Source organism: Astatotilapia calliptera, chromosome 4, assembly GCF_964374335.1.
Source record: "Astatotilapia calliptera chromosome 4, fAstCal68.1, whole genome shotgun sequence".
NCBI lineage: Eukaryota > Metazoa > Chordata > Actinopteri > Cichliformes > Cichlidae > Astatotilapia > Astatotilapia calliptera.
The window spans coordinates 18,275,384-18,298,189 of NC_137425.1; the positions used below are offsets into that span (position 1 = coordinate 18,275,384).

General features: G+C 41.5%; 1 protein-coding gene across 4 annotated transcripts; it reads right to left on the minus strand.

Annotated features, from left to right (window-relative positions):
- Positions 1-4: 4 nt before the first annotated feature.
- On the minus strand, positions 5-22,310 carry rhot1a (ras homolog family member T1a). Of its 4 annotated transcripts, none has more exons than XM_026165186.2 (20): positions 21,912-22,310; positions 15,730-15,788; positions 15,544-15,625; positions 15,237-15,277; positions 15,092-15,145; positions 14,360-14,412; positions 13,932-14,040; positions 12,744-12,845; positions 12,176-12,274; positions 11,854-11,962; positions 11,576-11,696; positions 11,349-11,433; positions 11,062-11,207; positions 10,833-10,933; positions 9,348-9,478; positions 8,591-8,674; positions 8,310-8,432; positions 8,029-8,231; positions 6,617-6,739; positions 5-1,083 (listed from the first exon to the last, which is right to left on the minus strand). In XM_026165186.2, the coding sequence occupies exons 1-20, from the start codon at positions 21,946-21,948 to the stop codon at positions 966-968; spliced, it is 1,980 nt and encodes a 659-aa protein (XP_026020971.1). In that variant the 5' UTR covers positions 21,949-22,310; the 3' UTR covers positions 5-965. The 4 variants fall into 4 exon arrangements, with proteins under 4 accessions (XP_026020971.1, XP_026020970.1, XP_026020974.1 ...); XM_026165185.2 differs by having other exon boundaries at positions 15,237-15,280; XM_026165187.2 differs by lacking the exon at positions 5-1,083 and adding an exon at positions 4,642-4,806 and having other exon boundaries at positions 15,237-15,280.
- Positions 22,311-22,806: the final 496 nt, after the last annotated feature.

The window sequence follows — 22,806 nt, forward strand, 5'->3', positions numbered from 1 at the left end:
TAAGTGGGTGTAAAGGTCATTTATTACAGATATTTAAAACCATTTCATTTCTCCTTGTCCACCAGCATCCGTACGGCACAAGTCGTTATTAAAAATGCCGAAGATGAAGAATGACAAGACTCAAAGTGGGGAAAAGGGCGAACAGCTGTTAATATAATGATGCCTGGTTTAAACGGTGCGTCTAACTTCATAAAAATATAAGGAGGAAAAAAGCTTTATTCAAAAGGCAGAAAAACAAAAATAAAAACAGAAAGCAGGTAGTCGTTCACCATGAAAATGGCTTCGATAATACTAAATACAAAAACACATGAAAAAGAAAAAAATCCCAGAGTTTCATGCGGTGCACTCGGAAAACAGACGAGAGAGAGAAACAGGTTAATAAATTAAACACACAAAATAAACAAGTGCACGGCATCCGTGACCTTTTTAGTGTTAGATGCAGCGCTCTTTGTCCCATCGCCTCCTGTTCTGGCTTTAGCTTTGATCCTAAAATGTTTTTTTAAAGGAATACATACATAATACCTGCATATGCACATCTATAAACAGATTCAAGTCCCTTTGTGGTGGATCTGTGGATGTCTGCCTCTCTCTGGTGTCCAAATATCTAATTATACTGACCTGAGGAGGTGGGGGAATTAAAAAGAGGACTGGACCAGCTGACTACTCATGTCTAATCTCACCTAGACTAAACCAACAGACCAAACGACGCCAGCATTTACAAACCGAGGTGATGTTTCAAACGTAACCTGCCCCCCTCTTCAAAACATAAGGAGAAAAACACCACACTCCCTTATATAAAAGGTACCTATAAGTCTGCACGTTTGTTCATGGTGACCAAGAAATGAGGCCTGGCTGGTGGGTCAGGCCGTCTTTGTGAGTCTTTTCTTTCCCCAGGTATGAGTGGTGGGAGGAGAAGGGGCAGAGTCAACAGAAGGACCAGAGAGGGGAAGTCTGGTTCTGTCTGATCACCGCTGTTTGAGAAGCGCTCTGTACATGGCGAAGCCCAGCACGGCAAACACTGTGGCGCCGACGCTCGCCCTCAGCCAAAAGGTGGAGTTCTTCAGGTCTGCCTGAGCCATGTGTCTGAGAGAAGAAGCAGGAAACACACAGAGAGCAGGTGAGAGGCTGGGAAAATACATGAATAGCAGAAAAGGGGAGCAGCTTAAAACACAATGACGAATCTAGTGCCACATTTTCCATCTGCTCGTAAAACCACAACGAGAGAAATTGCCAAATGACACAACAAAGTCATGTGTTTCCCCCTCTGGGTGAAAACTTCCCAAAGCCTGACCACATATGACGAATCCAAGGATCCTCTCATGGCAGCATGAAAGGGAAACACATGGCTTCTCTTGTCATTGTTTGTTTCAGTTTGGGATACGTAAAAAAGGGAAAGAGCAGAGTCTTAAAGAAGCACCTGCTATGTACCTTAAAGGATTGTTAAAATTATATGGAGCCCAGGTGGTGTCTAAACTAAATAAATTTGGTATTTCTAGTGCTGCTGATTGGATCATTTCTCTATAATTTGGCTTCATCTCCTCTCACAAAGGGCAGAGAACAGTTTTGATACAGAGCGCTTTAATTTAAATGAGGCGTAGAGTGAAATAAATCTCACACCTAAATATACCTGTGGCAACAATGAGGTAGGCAACGCATTATTTTAAGATTAAGCGCATGTGTGTACATGACACCACCTGAGCTTCATAGAACTGCGTTAACACTTCTAAAACAACAGACTGAGCTGGAAGGAAAAACAAGGTGAACTATGCAGCCTGCAATGACAGGTAAAAGCAACGGAGGAGGAGGGAGGAGAAAGGGAGTAACCCAAGTGCCCCGTATACATAATATACTGATTGTACAGCTTCATCAGAAATTTGAGAAGCTGATCTGGGGACAGACACGTCACCACTCAACCCTTCAAATGTCCTGTTACTCCCGTAGGATCCAAAGAAAAGCCAGACTCATGCTCCATCTACTGAAAAAAAGAGGAAAACGCCTCTGGCAGTAGATATCGACATGACTCTTATAGGTCAAAACCTGATAAACCTGCTGCCATTATGAGATACAGTCACATGCATGGAGTGTTCGCCCATCCTTCCACGGGTATAAAAATCAAACATCCCCTCTCTCTATGATTTCTGTTGTTACCTTTGTGGAGGAATTACTGGTTCAGCGGAGGCCTCCATAAAAGATGGACCCCACCTCCACGATGGAGATGGCTGAAACCTGCTGCTTCAGGCTGAAATCGTCCTCTGACAGCAGGCAGCTTGCCTCACCACCACCCCCACCCCACAAACTCCACCCAACCAGGCAGCCTCTCACACAGTCACAAAAGGAGTCAAATGCAGCAGGTGAAGCAGGGAGATACTTTGAATTTGTTAAACAATCAACACATTTATCACAGCCAGAACCGCTCAGTTAGTGATTAAAGCATGAAACCCGGTTCAAGCATCCTCCACAATGCAGCGGAAGTTTTCAGGGGCGGCAGTGGTTTCTACGAGAAACATTTTCCCTAACAACCAGCTAACACTTTCTTTCTAGGGATTTTTTTTTAAAGAAGGCGCAGTTTACTGAACATCAAAACTTTCTGTAAACATGTTTTAAACACAAATTGGTGTTGGCATAGTAAACGATGTTTGCTTGGTTGCTAGGCAGATAATTCATACTCCATCATACAATATATGCCAACATCTATTTTTAAACACGTGTTTATACTTTAGTCATTGTTCATTCATTTAGTGAAATCACTTACACAGGTTCTCATAATTGCAATTAACATGCAGCACGTCATGACACGCACAGTTACCTGTTAACTGAGTTGCCATAGCTACGGGATATATGCAAATAAGTATTGCACAGCAGGAAACCTGCACGTGGCCCTCAAGCTGTCATCTTATCAGAAGAATCTCTTCTTCAAGGAAGCGAGGTGAAAGTAATGACAGCATGTTGTCACGTGAGGAATCTGGACGGATGTTTTCATAAGACCGTTAAGAATCTTACTCTTCTTCCTGTTAAAAGCTAGTTTTTCCTTCCCGTTGTTGCCAAAGCGCTTGCTCATAAGGTGTCATATGATTGTTGGGGTCTTCTAGTTTTTTTATTGTATTATTGTAGGGTTTACCTTGGAATATAAAGCACCGTGAGGCAACTGTAGTTGTGATTTCACAACAACAGTTGTTGCTGTAGAAATAAAATGTAGACTCTGTCCCTAAGAGTTTATCCTTTGTTTCTGGCGTCGAATAAAGGAAGGATGCACGTCCTTTACAGACTACAGTTTACACGGGGTCTGCATCTGCACTGCTGTCGTTTGCTTTTACCAAACTTCCATCAAAACTCCGTTTCTGTGTGGACTCTACACCGTGCCTGTGGTCCGGTCACACGATGCTGGTCTGTGCAGGCATTTACTTAAAAAAATTTTCAACTGTGGTTTTGTAGTCTGAATCAGTAGGAAATGGTGATGGCTATCTTTATAGGTTATCTGACCATCAACTCATTGACATAAATAGGCCTGCAAACACAGTCTATGGGCGGCTACTGGTAGAAAATCTATTTCCAGCCATCCTAATATCCTGTTTGCTCAGAAAAACATTCGCGTTTTGGTCTTTTTTTGTTTGCTTTTTAAACACTTGTTTGAGCTAAAAAGAATATAGTCAGGTTTGGTCTGACCCAACAGCACTTAAAAATATAGTCTTTAATCACAGGAGACGAAGAAAAAAAAAAAACCCGGAAATATTCACGAGGGAGACTGAAGCCGAAAAATACTATGTGTGTGGGAACTGTTTTTACATAGAATGAGGAAATGGCCACATATATGTGGTGCATACTGTATATACTTGGTTCTATATTACATTATATCCTCTTTAACAGTAAAAACTATTTAATACACTTTTTCAGCAAAATATATTTTCCCTTTTAGTTGATGTGAAGTAGTTATTTTGGTTATTTCTTCTTCTTTTTAAAAAAAAAAAAAAAAAAAAAGGAAAAAAGTTTTTATTTATAACAATGACAAAAATACAATAAAATGCACCAATAAGATAAACAAAATACTAAAAAGTCATCTGTATCGCCCAGCTCCACCGAGTCCGAAAAGTAGGCCAAACGCCACCTCTGAAACAAAAGCTTGAACACAATCACGATACCTGACCCACTTTCATTTCATATCTCAAACAAAAGCACACAAACACACAATAAACAAGCTGTATAGTTTGTTACCAAATAAAATAATAGTTTGTGTTCTTGGCGTGTTAGATTCTTTAACAACAGAGTATAAAGGATGGTCTGTACTTGTTACTCAGTTAATTTCTAATCTTAATGAGCACTTTGGCTCAATGCACCTTAATCTCGATGCTTGTAATCAATCAGAGCTGAAATGTTCCTTTAATGTTAGATTTTAGGTTGTCAGGCCCTCACTCTGCCTGATTAAGGTCACTGATAACAACTCCCAGAGACGATGTCGACACAAGGGTTAGTTGTTGGGTGCAACACTTCATCTAGCCCTGCCTGAGTGACTAACGATAATTTACAAAAATTAGAAACGTACGCACTCAAAACACATTTAAACACATTCACACCCGCAGTGTAGCTCAGCAAACCTGCACCATTAAATTCAAACACCAAGCTCACTACACTGTACAGACAGATGCAGAACCTTCCCCAGCTGCCAGCAGATGGCAGTATTTCACAGAGGACTGAGGCATGCCCTTTAAGTACAGAGGCTGAAGTGAACAGGTGAGCCATGCAGATTAGCAGAGAGTGAACACATGCAAGAGGAAGAGGATGAGGGGCAGCCACAAACGTGTGCGTGAACACCTACAGAGTGGAAGGAAGAACACAAAGACAAGAAATAGAAGACAGGAGGGGAAAACAGGATGAAATGACCGAGTAATTGGAGAAGAACAAAAACAATCAAATTCAATCATTTAAACACATTTGATTTCAAACATCAGTTCATCAAGTCTTAACCCTTCAGGAGGACAAGAAACAGACTGGTTTAGTTTTTATTTTGCCCATTAAGAGCGATGCTTTTCAGACTAATGTCTCTCCTGTGGGCGCAGACTTCAAGGTTAAGAATGGAAATGGAAACAAAATGAGGCTGAAAACGTCACAAATAATCAAACAGCTGAAAGAGGAGCTGGAAACAGACGTAACAGGCTTTTGCTTTTTAACATACTTCTCTGTGAATGAAATCAAACATGCAAACATGTAGAGAGCAATGACGTTTTCATTTTGAACCACAAACAAACCAAAGAAATTGGTTGTTTCTCATTTTGTGCACACAAAGCCTGTTAGTCAGATTTACTGTCTGCATATCCACTGCAGGACAGGAGGGGGCACACGTGACTCGGAGAAAAGCTCTAATACACACCTGGAATCATCAAAGTTCCTTTTTTATCATTCAAAATTCAGGCCAACATAAAAATTCTGTTCTTTAGTTTTAAAAAAATTCACAAATATAAAACGATCAGTTAACTGGGGCTGAAGTTTCTTTTACTGCATGTTAGTGTGGGAGTCAGTATTAGGAGCCGAGTTTGTGGTGCAAGCATCATGCATCGCAACACAGTCACACAGGTACCTCCCTGGCTACCACGCTGTTTGTTAGCTGGCACAGCACCGTCACAGCTCGCCGTGTCAGACTGTACAGAGAGCGACTCGGCTGCCTGGAGCTGGAGCAGAAAGCGAGATATCTGACATCATTTATAGGGAAGTTACTCCCAGCAGTCCTAAATCACAAGCAAAGAGTTCCTGCTTAAGAGCTTTTAACAAGACTTTTATTAATTCATTCAGAGAAATGCTGAGCGAAGACAGCAGGCCGTTAGGGTCTACAGACAGTTGTGTCTGGCCTGTGTCAGTGAATGTGAGAATAGTCAATATGCTGCATGTAAATTGATGTAATATTATTCCAAATGTGTTATGATTTTAAAGTTGGAAAAAGAACTTCTGGAATTTTAGGAAATGAACCATCTGCAGCATCAGAATCTGTCTGCAGCTGATAGAGATAAACTGACGTCACAGTTTAAGCTTGAATAGCACAAAATCCACACACAACTGCATCGACAGTCAAGCAGCTGGTTTTTGTGTCATTGCTACAGCTGCTAACTCTACGCATCCCTGACGACCTGCCTGAGAAAGTCTGAGGACGCATTTTCCCACACGGTGCAGAAGATTTAAAAGACCTTCAGCTCTTATTCAGCTGAAACAATGACCTCTGGGAAACACGATCATCATTTGATAACAGAGATTAACTGTTAACTATATTATTATTAACTTTACTACTGCTAACGACTTCATCACTGTGTTTCTCATTGAGCAGAGAACAGCCTGCTCTGTACGAGTACTATAACCCAACCGTGGCAGGAAAAGCCAATAATTTATCAGCAGAAATATTTAAACATAACGTAAAACCAATAATGGTGTCCCCCTCTCCTTACAGTTGATATGCAGTGTAAACTGAACCAGTGGGGAACACTTAGGGAAAGCAGAGGAGCTGTCACTACCACCAGTGTTAGTGAGCTTGGGTAAAGCCTCTCTGCGTCCCATCGTGGAGGTCCAGCCCCAGGATCGGAGACAGAGAGGAGGAATGAGTCCATGTTAAACACTAGAGTTTATTTTGTGTATGAACCTGTTGAACACGACCGTGCGGAGTTGGGCCTTAATGCTGCGCAGCAGCTCCAACTTGAGGAGGTTCTGACAGAGGCAATATGTGCACCTGTTGCAGGCACACATGCAGTGGAGACGGGCGTGGCTGCAGAAAGATACACAGAAATGCGTGTATTCACCACCACGCCAACACACACAAACACAGAAGGACACACACTCACAGGAGGAGGGACCAAAGCCTGACAGATGAAAAGCAATTACATTTGTTTAACTGCTAAACTACATCAAAGCATGACCTTCACTGTAATATGAAACCTGCACTGCTGTTGGTTACCTCAAACTCTTACTTTCATCCAATGGAATAGAATTACTGATATCTGTAACACAAAACGAGAGGAAAGGAGGGAAAACCACAAAACAGACATCACAACTAAAACAATCTCAGACTGACGTTTTGTCAGCTGCTTTTACTTTTAGATATTTCAGAGGCAGCTAAAACCAGAGAAAAACGTGGCTTATGCGATACGAGTTTTCAGAGACCACAGTCACCTGTAAATAACAGACAGCCACAGTGGTTTCAGCTGACCAAACAAACTATCTGCAGCTTCACTGCTGAGACAGCTGAATCACTGAACTTGCTACGCATTAAAATGTAGGTGTTAAACACCTTTAGAAACTACTGACGCCTGAGTGATGGGAGCTTATTGGTTTGACACAATAAACTTACCAACATTTACGCTACACAGTGAAGATCCGGGCAGTTTTGTAGAGTTGTACAGGAAGCCTGAGAGTTTACCACACAGCATGCATGATAATGCTACAATTACCAAGCGCTGTACGATTAAAATCAAAGTAAAAAATCAACACAGCGCTGAGTTTAAAGCTCAGACTTTATTCTATTTCGTCTAATAACTGAGTTAACGATAAGTCGCCGGAGCAGTCTACTCTCTGGCTCTCAGCAGAAAGTCGCCTTTCAGTAAGCACTTCTGCTTAAATCTACTCAGACTAATGCTCTAGAGCGCAGCAGATCCAATGATTTCAGATTTTAGCCAATAGGATTTGTGGGCTGCTACAATGAGCTTTAACGGGCACATCCCTTAAGTGCCAATTAATTAAGCTACTGAAATCCAATCTGCTCAGAGAGCTTTGAGGACTTAGGACACCCTGCAGGGCCCATAAATGAAAGAACTGGCTGCAGTGTATTTCAGAGTGTCAAGTCTTCGCGTACTGACCGGTGTGATCGAATGATTGCAAAAATCATTGGGTTAAGGTCTAAACTGTAAAGTTTCAGTGCTACACAACACATTGAAGGCGGCTAGTATTCATTTTCCTAACATCACTGAGTGCTAAATGTCATAAAATCACCCAAGAGAGGTAAAAGAAGCATAAGTGGGAAAGAAACAGTGAAGACTGTAGCTGAATTTTAATGCTTACGGGTACATGGCCATGGTGGTGAGTCTAGTGTAGATGTCTTTGCTGGGTGCTTCGTTCGTGCTGCAGGTGAAAGGCTGGGGTGGGTGGAGCTTGTGTTTCCGGCAGAAGTCATGCGGCGACAGGCTGTAGTGCTGCCGCACCTCGTGCAGGTCCGACTTGGCGGCTATCACCACACACGGCGTCTTGCTGTCTATGAAGTATTGCTGCCAAACACAAGAACTCCGTGTCAGGAGGCAAGACTTTTAAAATAAGGCCTGATAAGACGCTCTCAGTTTACACACCTTGTACACTTTTGCGCAGTACTCAAACGAGCGAGGATTGTTGACGTCGTACACCAGGCAGACCACATCACAGGCCAAGTCCGTCTCCGTCAGGAAGTCAATATCCGGCATCACCTCGTGGAGCTTGTAGTGAGCAGGCAGGGCAGGGAGCAGGGACGGAGCAACAGAGCGTGCAGACGGAGGGATTAACATTTGTAATGCTGAAACTCAGTAAAGCACTCAGATTATGTAACAGTAATCCAGCGAGCAGCTGATGACTCCTCAGAGTAAATGGATCTTACCAGCAGGTACTTCTCCTGACCGTAAACGTAAGTCGTGCTGATGGCATAGAAGGACTTGTGCTCTTCTCTAATCCGCCTCTGTCGCTGTGGAGGAAAGCAAAGCCAGTGTCGCCCGTCAACACTATTGTTTTATTTATTTATTTAATTTAGGGGGGAAAATCCTTTATTTTACATTATGTAGTTAATTTTTGATGATTTAGATTATGAATATAATCTCATTAAGAACGGCAAAATGTTATTAGGGGTCCAAGCTGTGTAAAAATGCACAGAACCATCCATCCAGTCTCTTCCTCTTATCCAATTCAGAGTCAAAGTGTGCATGTGTGACTCTTGAGTGCCATCCATCAATCAGTGACAGATGATGATGATAATAAAATTTTGATCCAGTGTTGAAAGTGAAACAGAGTTCACATTCAACACTGGATCTGTAAGCAAAATCAACAGAGCTGCAAGTCCTCCTGTGATGTGCTCCATGTAGACAGGGTAGGAAAAAATGGCTTAATTACGAGCTTTGCATTGGTTAGAATTTAGGCTTCCTCATCATGGTGACCATTATCCTTAAATGCTGACAAGTTAATGTAAAAGTCCTGAAAATTAACCTTTTTTTTTTTTATTACTCACCATTTGTAAGATCTGTACCTATATTCACTTCGTACATCCCACTTTATTTTGTACATATCGGAAACAGTTGCGATAGCTGCAGAATTAGCATGTTTCATAAAGTTTAACAGGCTTTCTGTTAATGATTTCCACTGACCTGCAGGTTCCTGCCGAGAAATGCTTGGAGGAAGCCGCTCTTCCCGCTGCCCCGTGCTCCTAAAACGTTGCAGCGGAAGACGCTGCGCTGGGTCTGCTTCTTCTGCAGGTCAATGCGCTTGTTACGGGTCACTGAAGGAAAAGGAAACATTTTTCTTGTAGCTTTATAATACAATTAGTAATATACAAAGCTGGCAAAAGTACAGAGATTCTGTACTTAACCGGATCTGAAATGTACTCAAGGTAAGTAAAATGAGCTCGTTGGAGGAAGTTTCTTTTTTGTGAACTGAACCTTGTGCTATTTTAACATAATGATGAAATAACATACATGCGAATACAATTTAATTTAATTATACTCAGCTTGGAAAATAAAAATAAAAAAAGGAAAATAAAAACATGCATCTCTCTATTTTCTGTTGCCTACATTGTAGATGGTGACTTTGCCTCAAAACAGGAAAATGAGCACAATGAGGGGATAAAGTGGATTCAGCAGGATCCCTAAAATCAGCAGTAATGGATCAAAACTCAACGATTTCTACTGTGCGCTGCAGTAAATTTTCTTCGTGTACAGACTGTGATCAGCTGACCTGCTGCTCTTTGTGGATGGACACGACTGAATTCAACCAGATGTCAGCAGATGTTTCACGAGTTGTCCTGGCTGATTTCCATCCTCTACACTGACAGTACACTGCTTATGCTGTCTTTATATTGGACTCCATAAATGAATCTCTGCTACACTTGATGTAACCTAACTCTGACTATGACTCCACAGCCACTGTGCAGCAGTCACAGGCTATACTTAACTCTAAATCCATCACAGTACTGCAAACTAACCTGTTTATCCTGCACTAACCTGCAGAGGATTTTCATGCAACCTTTAAAAAGCACAGTCTACCTCAGTTTGATTTGCAGCATGTTTTTCAATAATAATTTAAAAATATATATGTCACATGTACAGACCCTATATGTGATTTTGCTGATGTTTGTTGAGCTGATAAAAACACTGCTTTTGAAATTACCTGCCACTCCTTTTATTCTCCCTCATCAGTAGAGCTAGCTAGATGCGAAGCAGCGCAGCCACAACTTACAGACACCTGGAGTCGTTCCAGTGTTGCGGCAATAAATACATAATTCAATAAAAACACCCTCTCTTTAACCCCTGACTTTGGCACGCGTCATCTCTTTTTATGAGACATCCTCTGCTGATTAATAAACAAACAGGGCTGCCTTTAATCCGTTTCTGTTTAGGCTCAAACGTGTTTGATGTTTGGAGGTTTGCAGTGACAAAATATTAACTCAAATGCGTTAAAACCAAAGGTAATGAGCCTGTTTTTAAAATGTAAAGACTAGAAAGTACAGATATTTATTTAAAAATGTTGGGAGTAAAAAACAAAAAAACTACTCAGGTAAAACACAAATACCTGAAAATTGTACTTAAGTACAGTAACAAAGCATCTGTACTTTATTACTTCCCACCTCTACCTACCTGTAATTGCAGCCGCTTGGGATTCCTGCTCATAGATGATAGAGTAGCCGAGGTAGCCCAAGTACTCCAAACTACGCTGCACATCCAGATATGTTGTTAACCTACCAAAGGAAAGGAAGAGAAGTGAGAAGATTTTACATGACTGAGAAGTGCCTGTTAATCTGTCCCAGCGTGAAGTTTTTCAGGGTGCATGAAGTTAAAACAGATGCGTAACAATATGCACACTCACGTCCACTGGGAGAGGTATCCCTGGTATGTGAGCCATCCCTGTTCATTAGTGCAAACTGTGTTGTTTACATCTGGACCCCAGGGCATGTAGGGAAACACTTTGAACAAGTCTTTCACCTCCTCTGGCGACAGCGCGCAGTCTCTGTCCTGGAAGACCACAGAGACAAACACACACAAACTCAACTGAGCACAGAAAGGTTCATCTTGCTGAAATCTAGTCGTAAATATGGAAATAAAAGTGCTAAGGGAAAAAACAAACCAACAAACAAAACAAACATGACCACTCACTTTGTCATGCTTGTCAAAGACACTCTGAAGAAAGAGGTAAGCGTTGTGGTTAAGCTCCGTGGTGCAGTCTGGAGGGATCTTTATCCTGGTATAAAGAGAAGGAAGAAAAACATACGTTTTGGTGAATTTGCAGCTTTCTGGTTTTATTCAGGTACCTGCTTTTTTCTCCACTTCTTGCTTTAAATTGAACACCTCTCAAAGTGACATGCAAACTAATCTGCACTCACAGGGGGAACAGGTACTCCTGCGTGAGCTCCAGGTCGTCGTCATAACCGAACCTCCTCAGCACGGTCCATGTGGTCTCGTGCCGACCTCGCTGTATGAAGAGGGTGTGCAGGAAGAGGAAGCCTGCAATTAAAAAAAAAGAAAAAGAAAAAAAGTGGACACAATTTGAGAGAGAGGGTGAACACTCAGAAAAGTGATTCAGACAGTACAAATTATGTTCACAAAGCCACCAAGTATGAGAAACACATAAAAACAAAGGAAGAACGGGGCAGTGTCCGACCTTTGAGCGTGAGCCCGTTGTCTTTGACTCCATCCATCATGTTTCTTCTGACCACGTTCTTTACGTCCTCTAACGCCTGGGGTGCCAGTGGTGTATTGAAGCATGTTCTCTACATGCATACACAACATATATGCAGTTTTCAGATGCTGCTGCTGTGACATGTGTTGTTATGAGCACATCGTTTCATGTCAAAGCCCATCTCCCTAAACCTGTTACAGGTTGTTTTCCTCATATACAAACAGACCAACGCTGAACCTTACACCGTCTCAGTACTCACAATCTAACAAACAGACGCTGATGTTATTAAAGAGGAAAACATTACCTGAAAGAAGTTGAGCTCGCTGTCATTAAGGGTGCCGTCATTGTCCAGGTCAGAGATTTTAAATATCCTGGTTAAAGCCTTAATGCATGAAGGCTTCAGCTGTAATACAGGAGAAAAACCATTTTTTAGGAGACAAAATGCACTTCTATGATGCACCAAGATTTAAATCTGCTTTTCTTATTTCCTTAGCTTTACTCTTGATCTCCAACATAAAAACAGGCCACAGTGAGGATAAAATACATGAAGAACAGATTTAGGTGATTCTTGCACAGTTGCAGAGTTTATGACGAGTGTAATCAAAGGATAATGCCGTCTCAGACCTGCAGCCTGGTCGGTGTATCCCTGACGACCTAGTGAAAAATCTTTTCTAGTCTGCTCGTGAGTGGTTGCTACTTGTTGCCAGCTGAAATCGGTCACAAAGAGGATGCACTTAAAACTTCCTTGCGATTGGTTGCCAACAGATTGACACGGCTGCCCATAGTTTCCACAGGTAACTCCACCAGGTTTCTGAAAGCTGCAAACCAACATTTCCATTAAAGCTACCTGTGTTCAACAAGTCAGAACCCACCTCCTTCTCCTCTGGGCAGTACAGGGGTCCTGTCGGGTGGAGAACGGCCTTCTGGGCGTAGTAGAACAGCTCGGAGATATTCTTCAGGTTTTTTGCAGAGCACTGAGAGAAAAACAGGCCGCCTTATTTTAAACTTTTATTTACCAGGAAGTGAAACTCTTGAGATTGAGAATCTCTTCTCCAAGAGTATGATGGGTATGACGAAGGCATGGCTGACAGAACATGCTTTTCATTAGCCGGAGGTTTGAACCCAGAGCCCTAACCGTGAGGCAGCAGAGCTAACCACTGACCCACTGTGCAGCTCAGGTTACCATGTTGTTATGAATGGTTTCCAATAAACAAAAAATAAATGAATAGAAAAAAAGCTGAATGCATGAAGTAGGTAATACTAAAGGATGGAAATTCTGAACATTATACGGGGTACTGCAGTCCATATAAAAAACTGACTTAAAATGCAGCTTACTGTCCAAATAATTCTGATCATTTCCCCTTAAAAACCATCTCATTTGGGGGGGTTGAGTAAATGCAGACTTTTATCTTAAACATGATTTTCTAAAAAGCTTCATAAAGACTGTACTTTAAACTGTGCTGCTGCTTTTATTTTTGACACAGTTATATCTGAAATCTAAGCACCTCACAGGATCACATATTTCTCATAGCAGAGTGACTGACCCCAGTCTGTTCCCACTGTGTATGTGCTGTCCCTCACGTCCACCATGCGTCCCTCTTTTAACCTCGTAACTAAGCCAGCTCAGAAGGGCAGGACCGAGCCGTCGCAGGCGGCAGAGGGAAATTTGAATAAACGCAGAGGGAGGCAGATTCCCATTCCCTCGCTCCATGACAGCCGAGCCTCACGGCACATTCACAGTCAGTCAGCAGGCCGTGGCCCCGGAGCGTGGTAATATAAATCTATTCAGGTCTCAGAGTGTATGTGCAGTCAGGATCTGGATTGCACTCTAAGAGCAGCTGGGGGTCAATCTGTCCTCCGCACAGGTTGTCTCACTCTGACACACTCTGCCAGTATTGGATTTTCAATCAGCCTTTTAAACTTTATTTGCAGTTTCACTGCTCTCAACAGTTTCATCAGACTTTGACATTTAACTGAGTGGGACCTCCAAACAGCCTCAATAGACCCAATCATAGTATGAGTCCAAGTGTGTGTGTCTGTTTGTATCACTTTTGCTTTACCTCTACACACGTCTCAATATCCTGGTATTGATTCATGATTGGCAGGATGGTCTCCATGCTGCTGTGCTCCACCAGGTCTGACTTGTTCCCCACAAGAATCAGTGGCACCCTGCAGTGAAGCCATTTATTACAGAGCAGCAACAATCAGCCAATCAACAGAAAATCAGACTAAAGCTAATTAGATCATGTGTTTTAATCATTGCTTTAAAATCTGCAGTTGGTTGCAGATATCTAAAGGGAAGGATTTTCCAGCCTCATTAAAAAAAAAAAACAAAAAAAAACTGTAAACGTGTTTATTCTGGTTGGAAGAAGAGAAAAATTAAACTACAATTTTTGACACTGTATAGACCAAACACTGAATAAGTTAAGTAAGAAAACGGTCGGTAGATGAGCTGATGATAAAAATAACCGTTAGCTGACGTACACACCTGCTGTCTTTGTCCGTTCTGTCGTTTATGAGAGGAATCCAGTGGCTCGTCACCTGGGGAAGGAACACACAATGACAAACATGCAGCACCAACACAAAGGTTTTCATTTAAATACATGCCTGGAATAACAAAGGTAACCCAGTCTGATGAAAGTACTGCAATATATTTGCAGAGTAATTCAGTCTGTGTCTATGGCAACCATCCCAGTAAAAGCTACTGGAAGTGCAAATCAAACATTTCTGCCGCAGTGTCACATTAAAAGCTTTTACCTGGTGAAATATGATCTGACTTTTATTATGAGGGATGCCAGTGACCACCGTGGTGTTTAATGGTATTGGAGTTGTTGCTGGCTCAGGAGGTAGTGCTGTATATCTCAAATGGGATTAATGAAGTATTCTGATTCTGATTCTAAAACAGCTTCATTTTTGTGTGTGTGAAAGGATGAATGTGAGCTTTAGTGTAAATAACTTCTTCTTTTGGCTTCTCCCTTAAGGGGACGCCTTCATCTCACCCTGTCACACCAACCACTGCATGTCCTCCTTCACTACATCCATTACTCTTCTCTGGCGTCACCCCAAGATAACATTAAAGATTGTTTATGGACAGTAAAATAATAACAGCAACCAGCTTTTGCCAACTTCTTACAAAGAAACCAACTTATGTCGAGATGAAAAAGCAAGTCGAGCCAAACAAGAGTAATATAAAACATAAGGACGCTGACACCAGGCTCACCTTCTCAATCGACTTCTTGTTGTTGACTGAGTAAACTATGCAGATCACATTAGCCTAAGAAGAGAAAAAGCAACATCACCTTATGAAGCACACATCAACAATATGCAGCACAAACAGGGCAAAGCAAGAATGAAATAACACCGACCTTTGATATTTCCTGATACAGCTGCTCATCTGACTGCTCTGCTTCTGTGCAAAAGGAAAATTAGTACAGTATTATGTTACCTAACACCTCTTGTGCTCACTTTGTTTTTCTCAAATAAAAATGGAGACACTTTCATGACCTACATCTTGAAACCCAGTGGAACAGATAAGAGGTGCAGCCACGCACAAAATGATGTCAGCTGAACACTCAATACTTCCTTGTATCGGAAGGATTTGAATGGGCTTCTTTTATTAGCTACACTGTTCTTGTGTCAGTTTGAAAGACTGTGTGTAAAGGGGGGAGATACCCGAGTAGTCCACAATGTGTGTGGGCACCCTCTCCGGGGTGACATCGGCTGGGATGGTGATCTCTTCAGCTCGGAGTGGAACCTGGAAAACAGGACAATGATGTCAAACAATGATAAAATGACGGTCAACAGTGAACCTTCAAAAGGAGGCTTTTAACCATAACCACAGTGCCTCATCACACATACCTCATCTGGAAACTCCTCACTGACTAAAGACATAATCAGGGACGTCTTCCCCACCTTAGCTGTAGAGCACAACAAGAAAAAGACAGAACAGGGTCATTAACATGCAAAAACGCTCTGCCATTTTCATGACAGATCCTGGTGATGTGTGAAATGACAGGAACAGATAAGAGCAGCTGAAGAGCTGCAGCCAAGTGCCACCGATCACAGCTGAGCGCTCACTAAAGGCCACCATCCAGTGAATCCAGAACATCGAGAGGTAACGCAGTCTGCAAATAGGCCTGCACTGGAAAGGCAGGTCAAAGAGCTACACTGTTATGTGAATAAAACATCCAGAAATGATGAAAGTAAAGTCATGCAAAGTCATGTAAATGAGTAGTTTTAAACTCAAATTAGTGTAGATTTAGTAGGATTTAAGATGTTAAGGTGTGGTAGTCCACACTGTTGCCTCACAGCAAAAAAGCTCCTGAGTTAAACTCCATGTACAGTGGGGCAAAAAAGTATTTAGTCAGCCACCGATTGTGCAAGTTCCCCCACTTAAAATGATGACAGAGGTCAGTAATTTGCACCAGAGGTACACTTCAACTGTGAGAGACAGAATGTGAATAAAAAATCCATGAATCCACATGGTAGGATTTGTAAAGAATTTATTCGTAAATTAGGGTGGAAAATAAGTATTTGGTCACCTCAAACAAGGAAGATCTCTGGCTCTCACAGACCTGTAACGTCTTCTGTAAGAAGCTTTTCTGTCCCCCACTCGTTACCTGTATGAATAGCACCTGTGTGAACTCATCATCTGTATAAAAGACACCTGTCCACAGCCTCAAACAGTCAGACTCCAAACTCCGCCATGGCCAAGACCAAAGAGCTTTCGAAGGACACCAGGAAAAGTATTGTAGACCTGCACCAGACTGGGAAGAGTGAATCTACAATAGGCAAGCAGCTTGGTGTGAAAAAATCAACTGTGGGAGCAATCATCAGAAAATGGAAGACATACAAGACCACTGATAATCTCCCTCGATCTGGGGCTCCACGCAAGATTTCATCCCGTGGGGTCAAAATGATCATGAGAACGGTGAGCAAAGATCCCAGAACCACACGGGGGGACCTGGTGAATGACCTGCAGAGAGCTGGGACCAAAGTAACAAAGGTCACCATCAGTAACACACTACAACGGCAGGGAATCAAATCCCGCAGTGCCAGACGTGTTCCGCTGCTGAAGCCAGTGCATGTCCAGGCCCGTCTGAAGTTTGCCAGAGAGCACATGGATGATACAGCAGAGGATTGGGAGAATGTCATGTGGTCAGATGAAACCAAAGTAGAACTTTTTGGTATAAACTCAACTCGTCGTGTTTGGAGGAAGAAGAATACTGAGTTGCATCCCAAGAACACCATACCTACTGTGAAGCATGGGGGTGGAAACATCATGCTATGGGGCTGTTTTTCTGCCAAGGGGACAGGACGACTGATCCGTGTTAAGGACAGAATGAATGGGGCCATGTATCGTGAGATTCTGAGCCAAAACCTCCTTCCATCAGTGAGAACTTTGAAGATGAAACGAGGCTGGGTCTTCCAACATGACAATGATCCAAAACACACCGCCCGGGCAACAAAGGAGTGGCTCCGTAAGAAGCATTTGAAAGTCCTGGAGTGGCCTAGCCAGTCTCCAGACCTCAACCCCATAGAAAATCTGTGGCGGGAGTTGAAAGTCCATGTTGCTCGGCGACAGCCCCAAAACATCACTGCTCTCGAGAAGATCTGCATGGAGGAATGGGCCAAAATACCAGCTACTGTGTGTGCAAACCTGGTAAAGACCTATAGTAAACGTTTGACCTCTGTTATTGCCAACAAAGGTTATGTTACAAAGTATTGAGTTGTATTTTTGTTATTGACCAAATACTTATTTTCCACCCTAATTTACAAATAAATTCTTTACAAATCCTACCATGTGGATTCATGGATTTTTTTTTCACATTCTGTCTCTCACAGTTGAAGTGTACCTCTGGTGCAAATTACTGACCTCTGTCATCATTTTAGGTGGGGGAACTTGCACAATCGGTGGCTGACTAAATACTTTTTTGCCCCACTGTATGTTAATCTGGCCGGAGCCTTTCTGTATGGAGTTTGTATTTTCTCCTAGGGCTGTTCGATATAACGATATATATCGGATGACGATATAAAAAGGTCATTTTACGCTATCGTTTGTTTCGTGGTGTCGCAAAAAAGGCTGTTTACGAGTGGCTATATTAATTTCCTTAAAGTTCTCTCTTTCTCTTATATTTAATATAACCACACTACAGACGGACAAGCGCCTGTTTTTATGCGTTGTGGTTAGCAACAACGACGGTAACAGCTACATGACGCGCAGCTGGAAACACTTCCCGCAAGTCGAGCTGCCCGAGATTCACAGAATTTACAGAAAATGTTACATTTTTGTGATTTATATTGTTATCGGGACGATAGAATTCTTATATTGGGATATGAGATTTTGGTCACGTCGCACAGCCCTATTTTCTCCTCGTGTCTGTGTGGGCTCTCTCTGAGTACTTTGGCTTCCAACCACAGTCAGAGACATGCAGTTAGTGGGGTTAAGGTAATTGCTGATTCTAAGTTCTTATTGTCTGTCTCTCTGTGTTAGCCCTGTGATGAACTGAAGACTTGTCCAGAGTCTGCTCCACCTCTCGCCCTACGATCGCTGGGATAGGCTGCACATTTACAAAAAATAAAAAATAAATGTATAACAATCAAGGTAAACAGCCGACAACAACATGATCTGTCTCACACACAGGACGTGGCCATTGCCATTTTGTTAATACAGGCAGTATTTATCAAGAAAAACCTCAAACTCTAGATCTAAGGACTGGGAGTGAAATGATGTGTTGACTGAACGATTAGTCGAATCCCACAATGCAATAAATGAAGCCAAAACACCCTGAAGCATGAGTGTTTTACAGCTTTGGAAATGTGGCGATTTGCTTTTTTCCAGCAAACTTACTTTTGAATCGTGAGTTGGACAAAGCTACCACTTCCCTGACATCACTGCTGATTCCTGTGACAGCATATTTTTTATATTTGTTCATTTTTATAGAAGTTAACAGTCAATTGCAATTATTTGAAACTGCAGCCCTGCGTTTCCCTGCCACTTGCCTCTCGGTGTGTTCACAGTTAATCTCACAACCTGAACTTCATAACACACAGGCTGGCACGTAGCTTTCTGGCTGCACCTCCTTAAGCACTAACTCTCCTAAAGTAGCAATGTGTGCCATCCTGAAGAGCCACAACTTGAATATAAATAGTACTGTCAACATGTGTGCTCAAAAGAGAACAAACAGACACGGTGAAACACGCAGGGTGGGACATGCTGGCTTTACAGGTAATTTCAAAGTCCTTCAAAAGGTCAGGATCTGTAAACATGCAGCTGTTTACCCATAATATCCTCTGCCATGTAAAACTGGCACATTTGGTCAACAAACAGCTCTTCAAAATAAAAGTTCAAATCATTTATTTAAGCACTGTGATAGATGAGCAGCCAGTGTGCCAAGCTGTCCAATGTATGCTGCAATAGGCAAGGTGAACCTTGATTGTTTAAGCAGAAGAAAAATGGATGGATGGATGGATGATTTATTTAATATCTTCTGCTTCAAGCTTCCCGGTTCTGAAGCTCTGGGTCCAAAAAAAAAAAAAAAAAAACAAGAGTAAAGTGAGGAGATCACTTTGGGCTTCAGGTAGTTTACGTGAACCATTTTACAAGACAAAGAAATAACATTTGACAAACAGTGAACATTAACATTTTCATTTGCTGTAGTTTTTTTCTTGCTAAATGTATTAAACTATATTTTATTTTGACTTATTAAATAAGATATTTTGCTTCATTGTACTTAGGGCTGCCACGATTTGTCGACTAGTCACGATTACGTCGACTATCAAAATCGTCGACGACTGATTTAATAGTCGACGCGTCGTTTGAAGCTTTGTAAGATCACAAAAGACGCAGGAATAAGTGGCAGGATTTAAGAGTGTAATAACGGACTGAAACAGAAGATGGCAGCATTGCATGTACAAGGATGTCAGCTACCGTTAAACCCCGAAGAAGAAGAAGAAGTAGCTGTGTCCCAGAATTCATAGCGCGGCCCAGCGCAGTTTCCAACAATGGCGGCAGCTAGTTAGTTTTAATGTTACTCTTATTATTCTTTCTGGGTCACAAAATAAACGTTTAACATATTTTCAGGCGAGAATGTAGCTGTGTAAACCTCAAATATCTGCTCAGTTTATCAGGACACCACATATTTTCAAAAGCGCTCCGACGTTTTCGGAGACATCTGTTACCCACTAGCTCGTTAGCGAGCCGGGGGCTAGGCTCACTAGCGCCGTGAGAACACCGGACTCTCCACAAATTGTTTTCAAACCCACCGCCGTCTTTCGCTACTCAGGTTAAATATATATGAGTCACTTAGATAACTTAAAATGTTATTGTTTGGCTTTTTTTTTTAGTATTTTATTTGTTCCTGAGTAAATCAGTTTGTCTGAGATTAAAGTTATAGTTTTTACACAGCTGAATAAACATCAAGCAGACAGCTGATTATCAGAAGTGTGAGATGCTCCAGAATATACTCCGGTGTCCTGTTATATTTTAGATAGCAAGGAGTTTATTAAACTTCACCGAAACAATCTGCAAATTTCATTAAAATTTAATAAACTATCATCTTGTCTTTATTTTTAGTTAGCACAGACCTTAAACACTTAAAGCTGTAAGCTAATGATAGTTATAAGAGCAGATTCTGCTGGTGCAATAAGCTGTAGTTTTACGTCCAATGGATGATGATCTGATTAGTCGACTAATCGCAGAAATAATCGGTGACTAGTCGACTATCAAAATAATCGTTTGTGGCAGCCCTAATTGTACTACATAGATGTTAATATTTTTTTAATAAGAGATAAAGGTTTTTGTAATAGCAGTGCGTTTAGATTCTTTCACCCTCTTTCTCTTGTGTAGTTTTTATGTGAAATTTCTTTATAATTCCTGTATTTTTTTTAAACAAGCTTAAATATTTATTCTGTTTATTCAAACTATTTTACTATCGACTGTTTCATTTCAACAAGAACTTCCCAACTTTTGAAATGAATAAAGTATTTCTTACCTTATCTTATCATGTGTTATGTTATCTTAAGCCAACAAAACTTTTTATACCACAGAATGACCTTAACTTCAGGGTTTTCCCATTAGTCTTTGAATTCCTGTGATCTTTGTCACAGCTCAAACTTTCAGACACTCTTACACCATCTAATCGGCACAATAGCCCTTCAATCACTTAATAATACAGAACTATCAGAATATGTCACCTACAAAAATACAATTAAAGAGGCCCAAAAAAAAAATCATGATTCACATATTTATTATACCGATGTCTGGGGGTGTTTATTACCACTTAATTACTTCTCTGCTTTGCTTACCAAGGCTGTATTCCAATTAAGAGCACTTTAGTTAATAAACTCCGTTTACATCCTCCTAAATCCTCATCGCTTGACTCCGATAAGCCAAATTACAGTAATTAACCAATTAAAGCAACTGTAGTTTTTTTTTTGTTGTTTTTTTAAATACAAATACTTGTATCACATCTAATCTGTAGTATTGATATTCTGTTTTAGGACTCTTTAGAACACACAGAGGTTTGCCTTCAGATCACTATCATGTTAACAAATACTACAATAATATGTTAAACCACCCTCACTGACTTGTAATTGTTCTGTTTGTGCATGCATGGTTTCAGACTCTCCCTGAATCCCATTACACATACTTTGAGAATGACTCACAAGCCAAAAAATGGTACACAAACATTTTCTACAGATATCAACATAAAATAGTTAAAGTGATGTCCATACTCCAAACTGGACTGTTTGGCTCATATTTTCCCTTCAAATAAGAAGCAGCGAGCCGAGCAGTGCATGTAAGACCTGATAAGGCAGCTGTCATGCACCATGTGATAATGATTTGGCCGCTCGACATAAACAAAGCCTGCTATTTATTCTAATAACAGGACCAGTCGAAGTGTGTGATTATCAAGCTCTGTGGGATAATGAAGCTATTCCGCTGACCCTCGCAGCTCATCACACGATATGTAACTGATACAAAGTAGCTGTAGCTACTAGCATATTAGCTAGTGAAGATTAAAGAAGTTGCTACTTACGCTCCCCTACAAGGAGTATCCTCACGTCCTTCCTCATGTTGGCACTTGTTTTCCTGCACAGAGGACCGTCTTTATTGTTTCATGTAGACCTCTGGATGCCGTCCTCCTCCTTAGGCAGTTAACTACCGTTGGGCCCTGCCGCTGTCAAACACTCCGCGCCTTTGTAGGACAAAACGGACGGACACTTTTCGGGTCCTGCTCGCAATTTTCCGCACGCTTCTGCTGAACTTATTGCTTATCCGCTGGACAGAAAGACAACGTTTAATGCAGTATGTGTCACATATCTCTGTAAGCGCACGTTAATCGCTCTCTTGAAGGCGCTGGCAGAGGATTTCGCAGTGGATGGTTCACGGGCATGCCCGACCTACAAGACCGGGTATCTACGGCAAGCCAGACAGGACAAAACGCGCACCAGAAATTTTAAAAACATGAAAAGAAAACACTCTGTGCTGCTCCCTGGATTTAAAACGTGGAAGTGCAATGATTTGGCGTCTCCTGCCTGTCCAAATAAAATATTAAAAATTAAAACTTTACTAAAACAAGCAGCAAACAATATACCTGGTTTTATGTGGTTGATAAGATGACTGCTTTATAATGATATCTATATTTCTTACCTTTTGTGAACAGCTTTACACGTTAAACAGCTCAGCTAGTATTTTCCCCCAAAACAGGATATATGGACAAAGCTGGATGAAGTGTTTTCATGCCAAGGCATCGTAGTTTCTGTCAGGCAGCCTGTTATATCAGTGCTGAGGTTTTCCATCCAGCCATGTTCTTCCACATTCAGGGTGTTTATGGAAGCATCAAGTCAAATAATGTTTTATAAACGTTATTTTGTTTTCGAGCTCATGTTCAAATTTTCATTGGATGGATGCAGTGAAGGAAGACATGCACA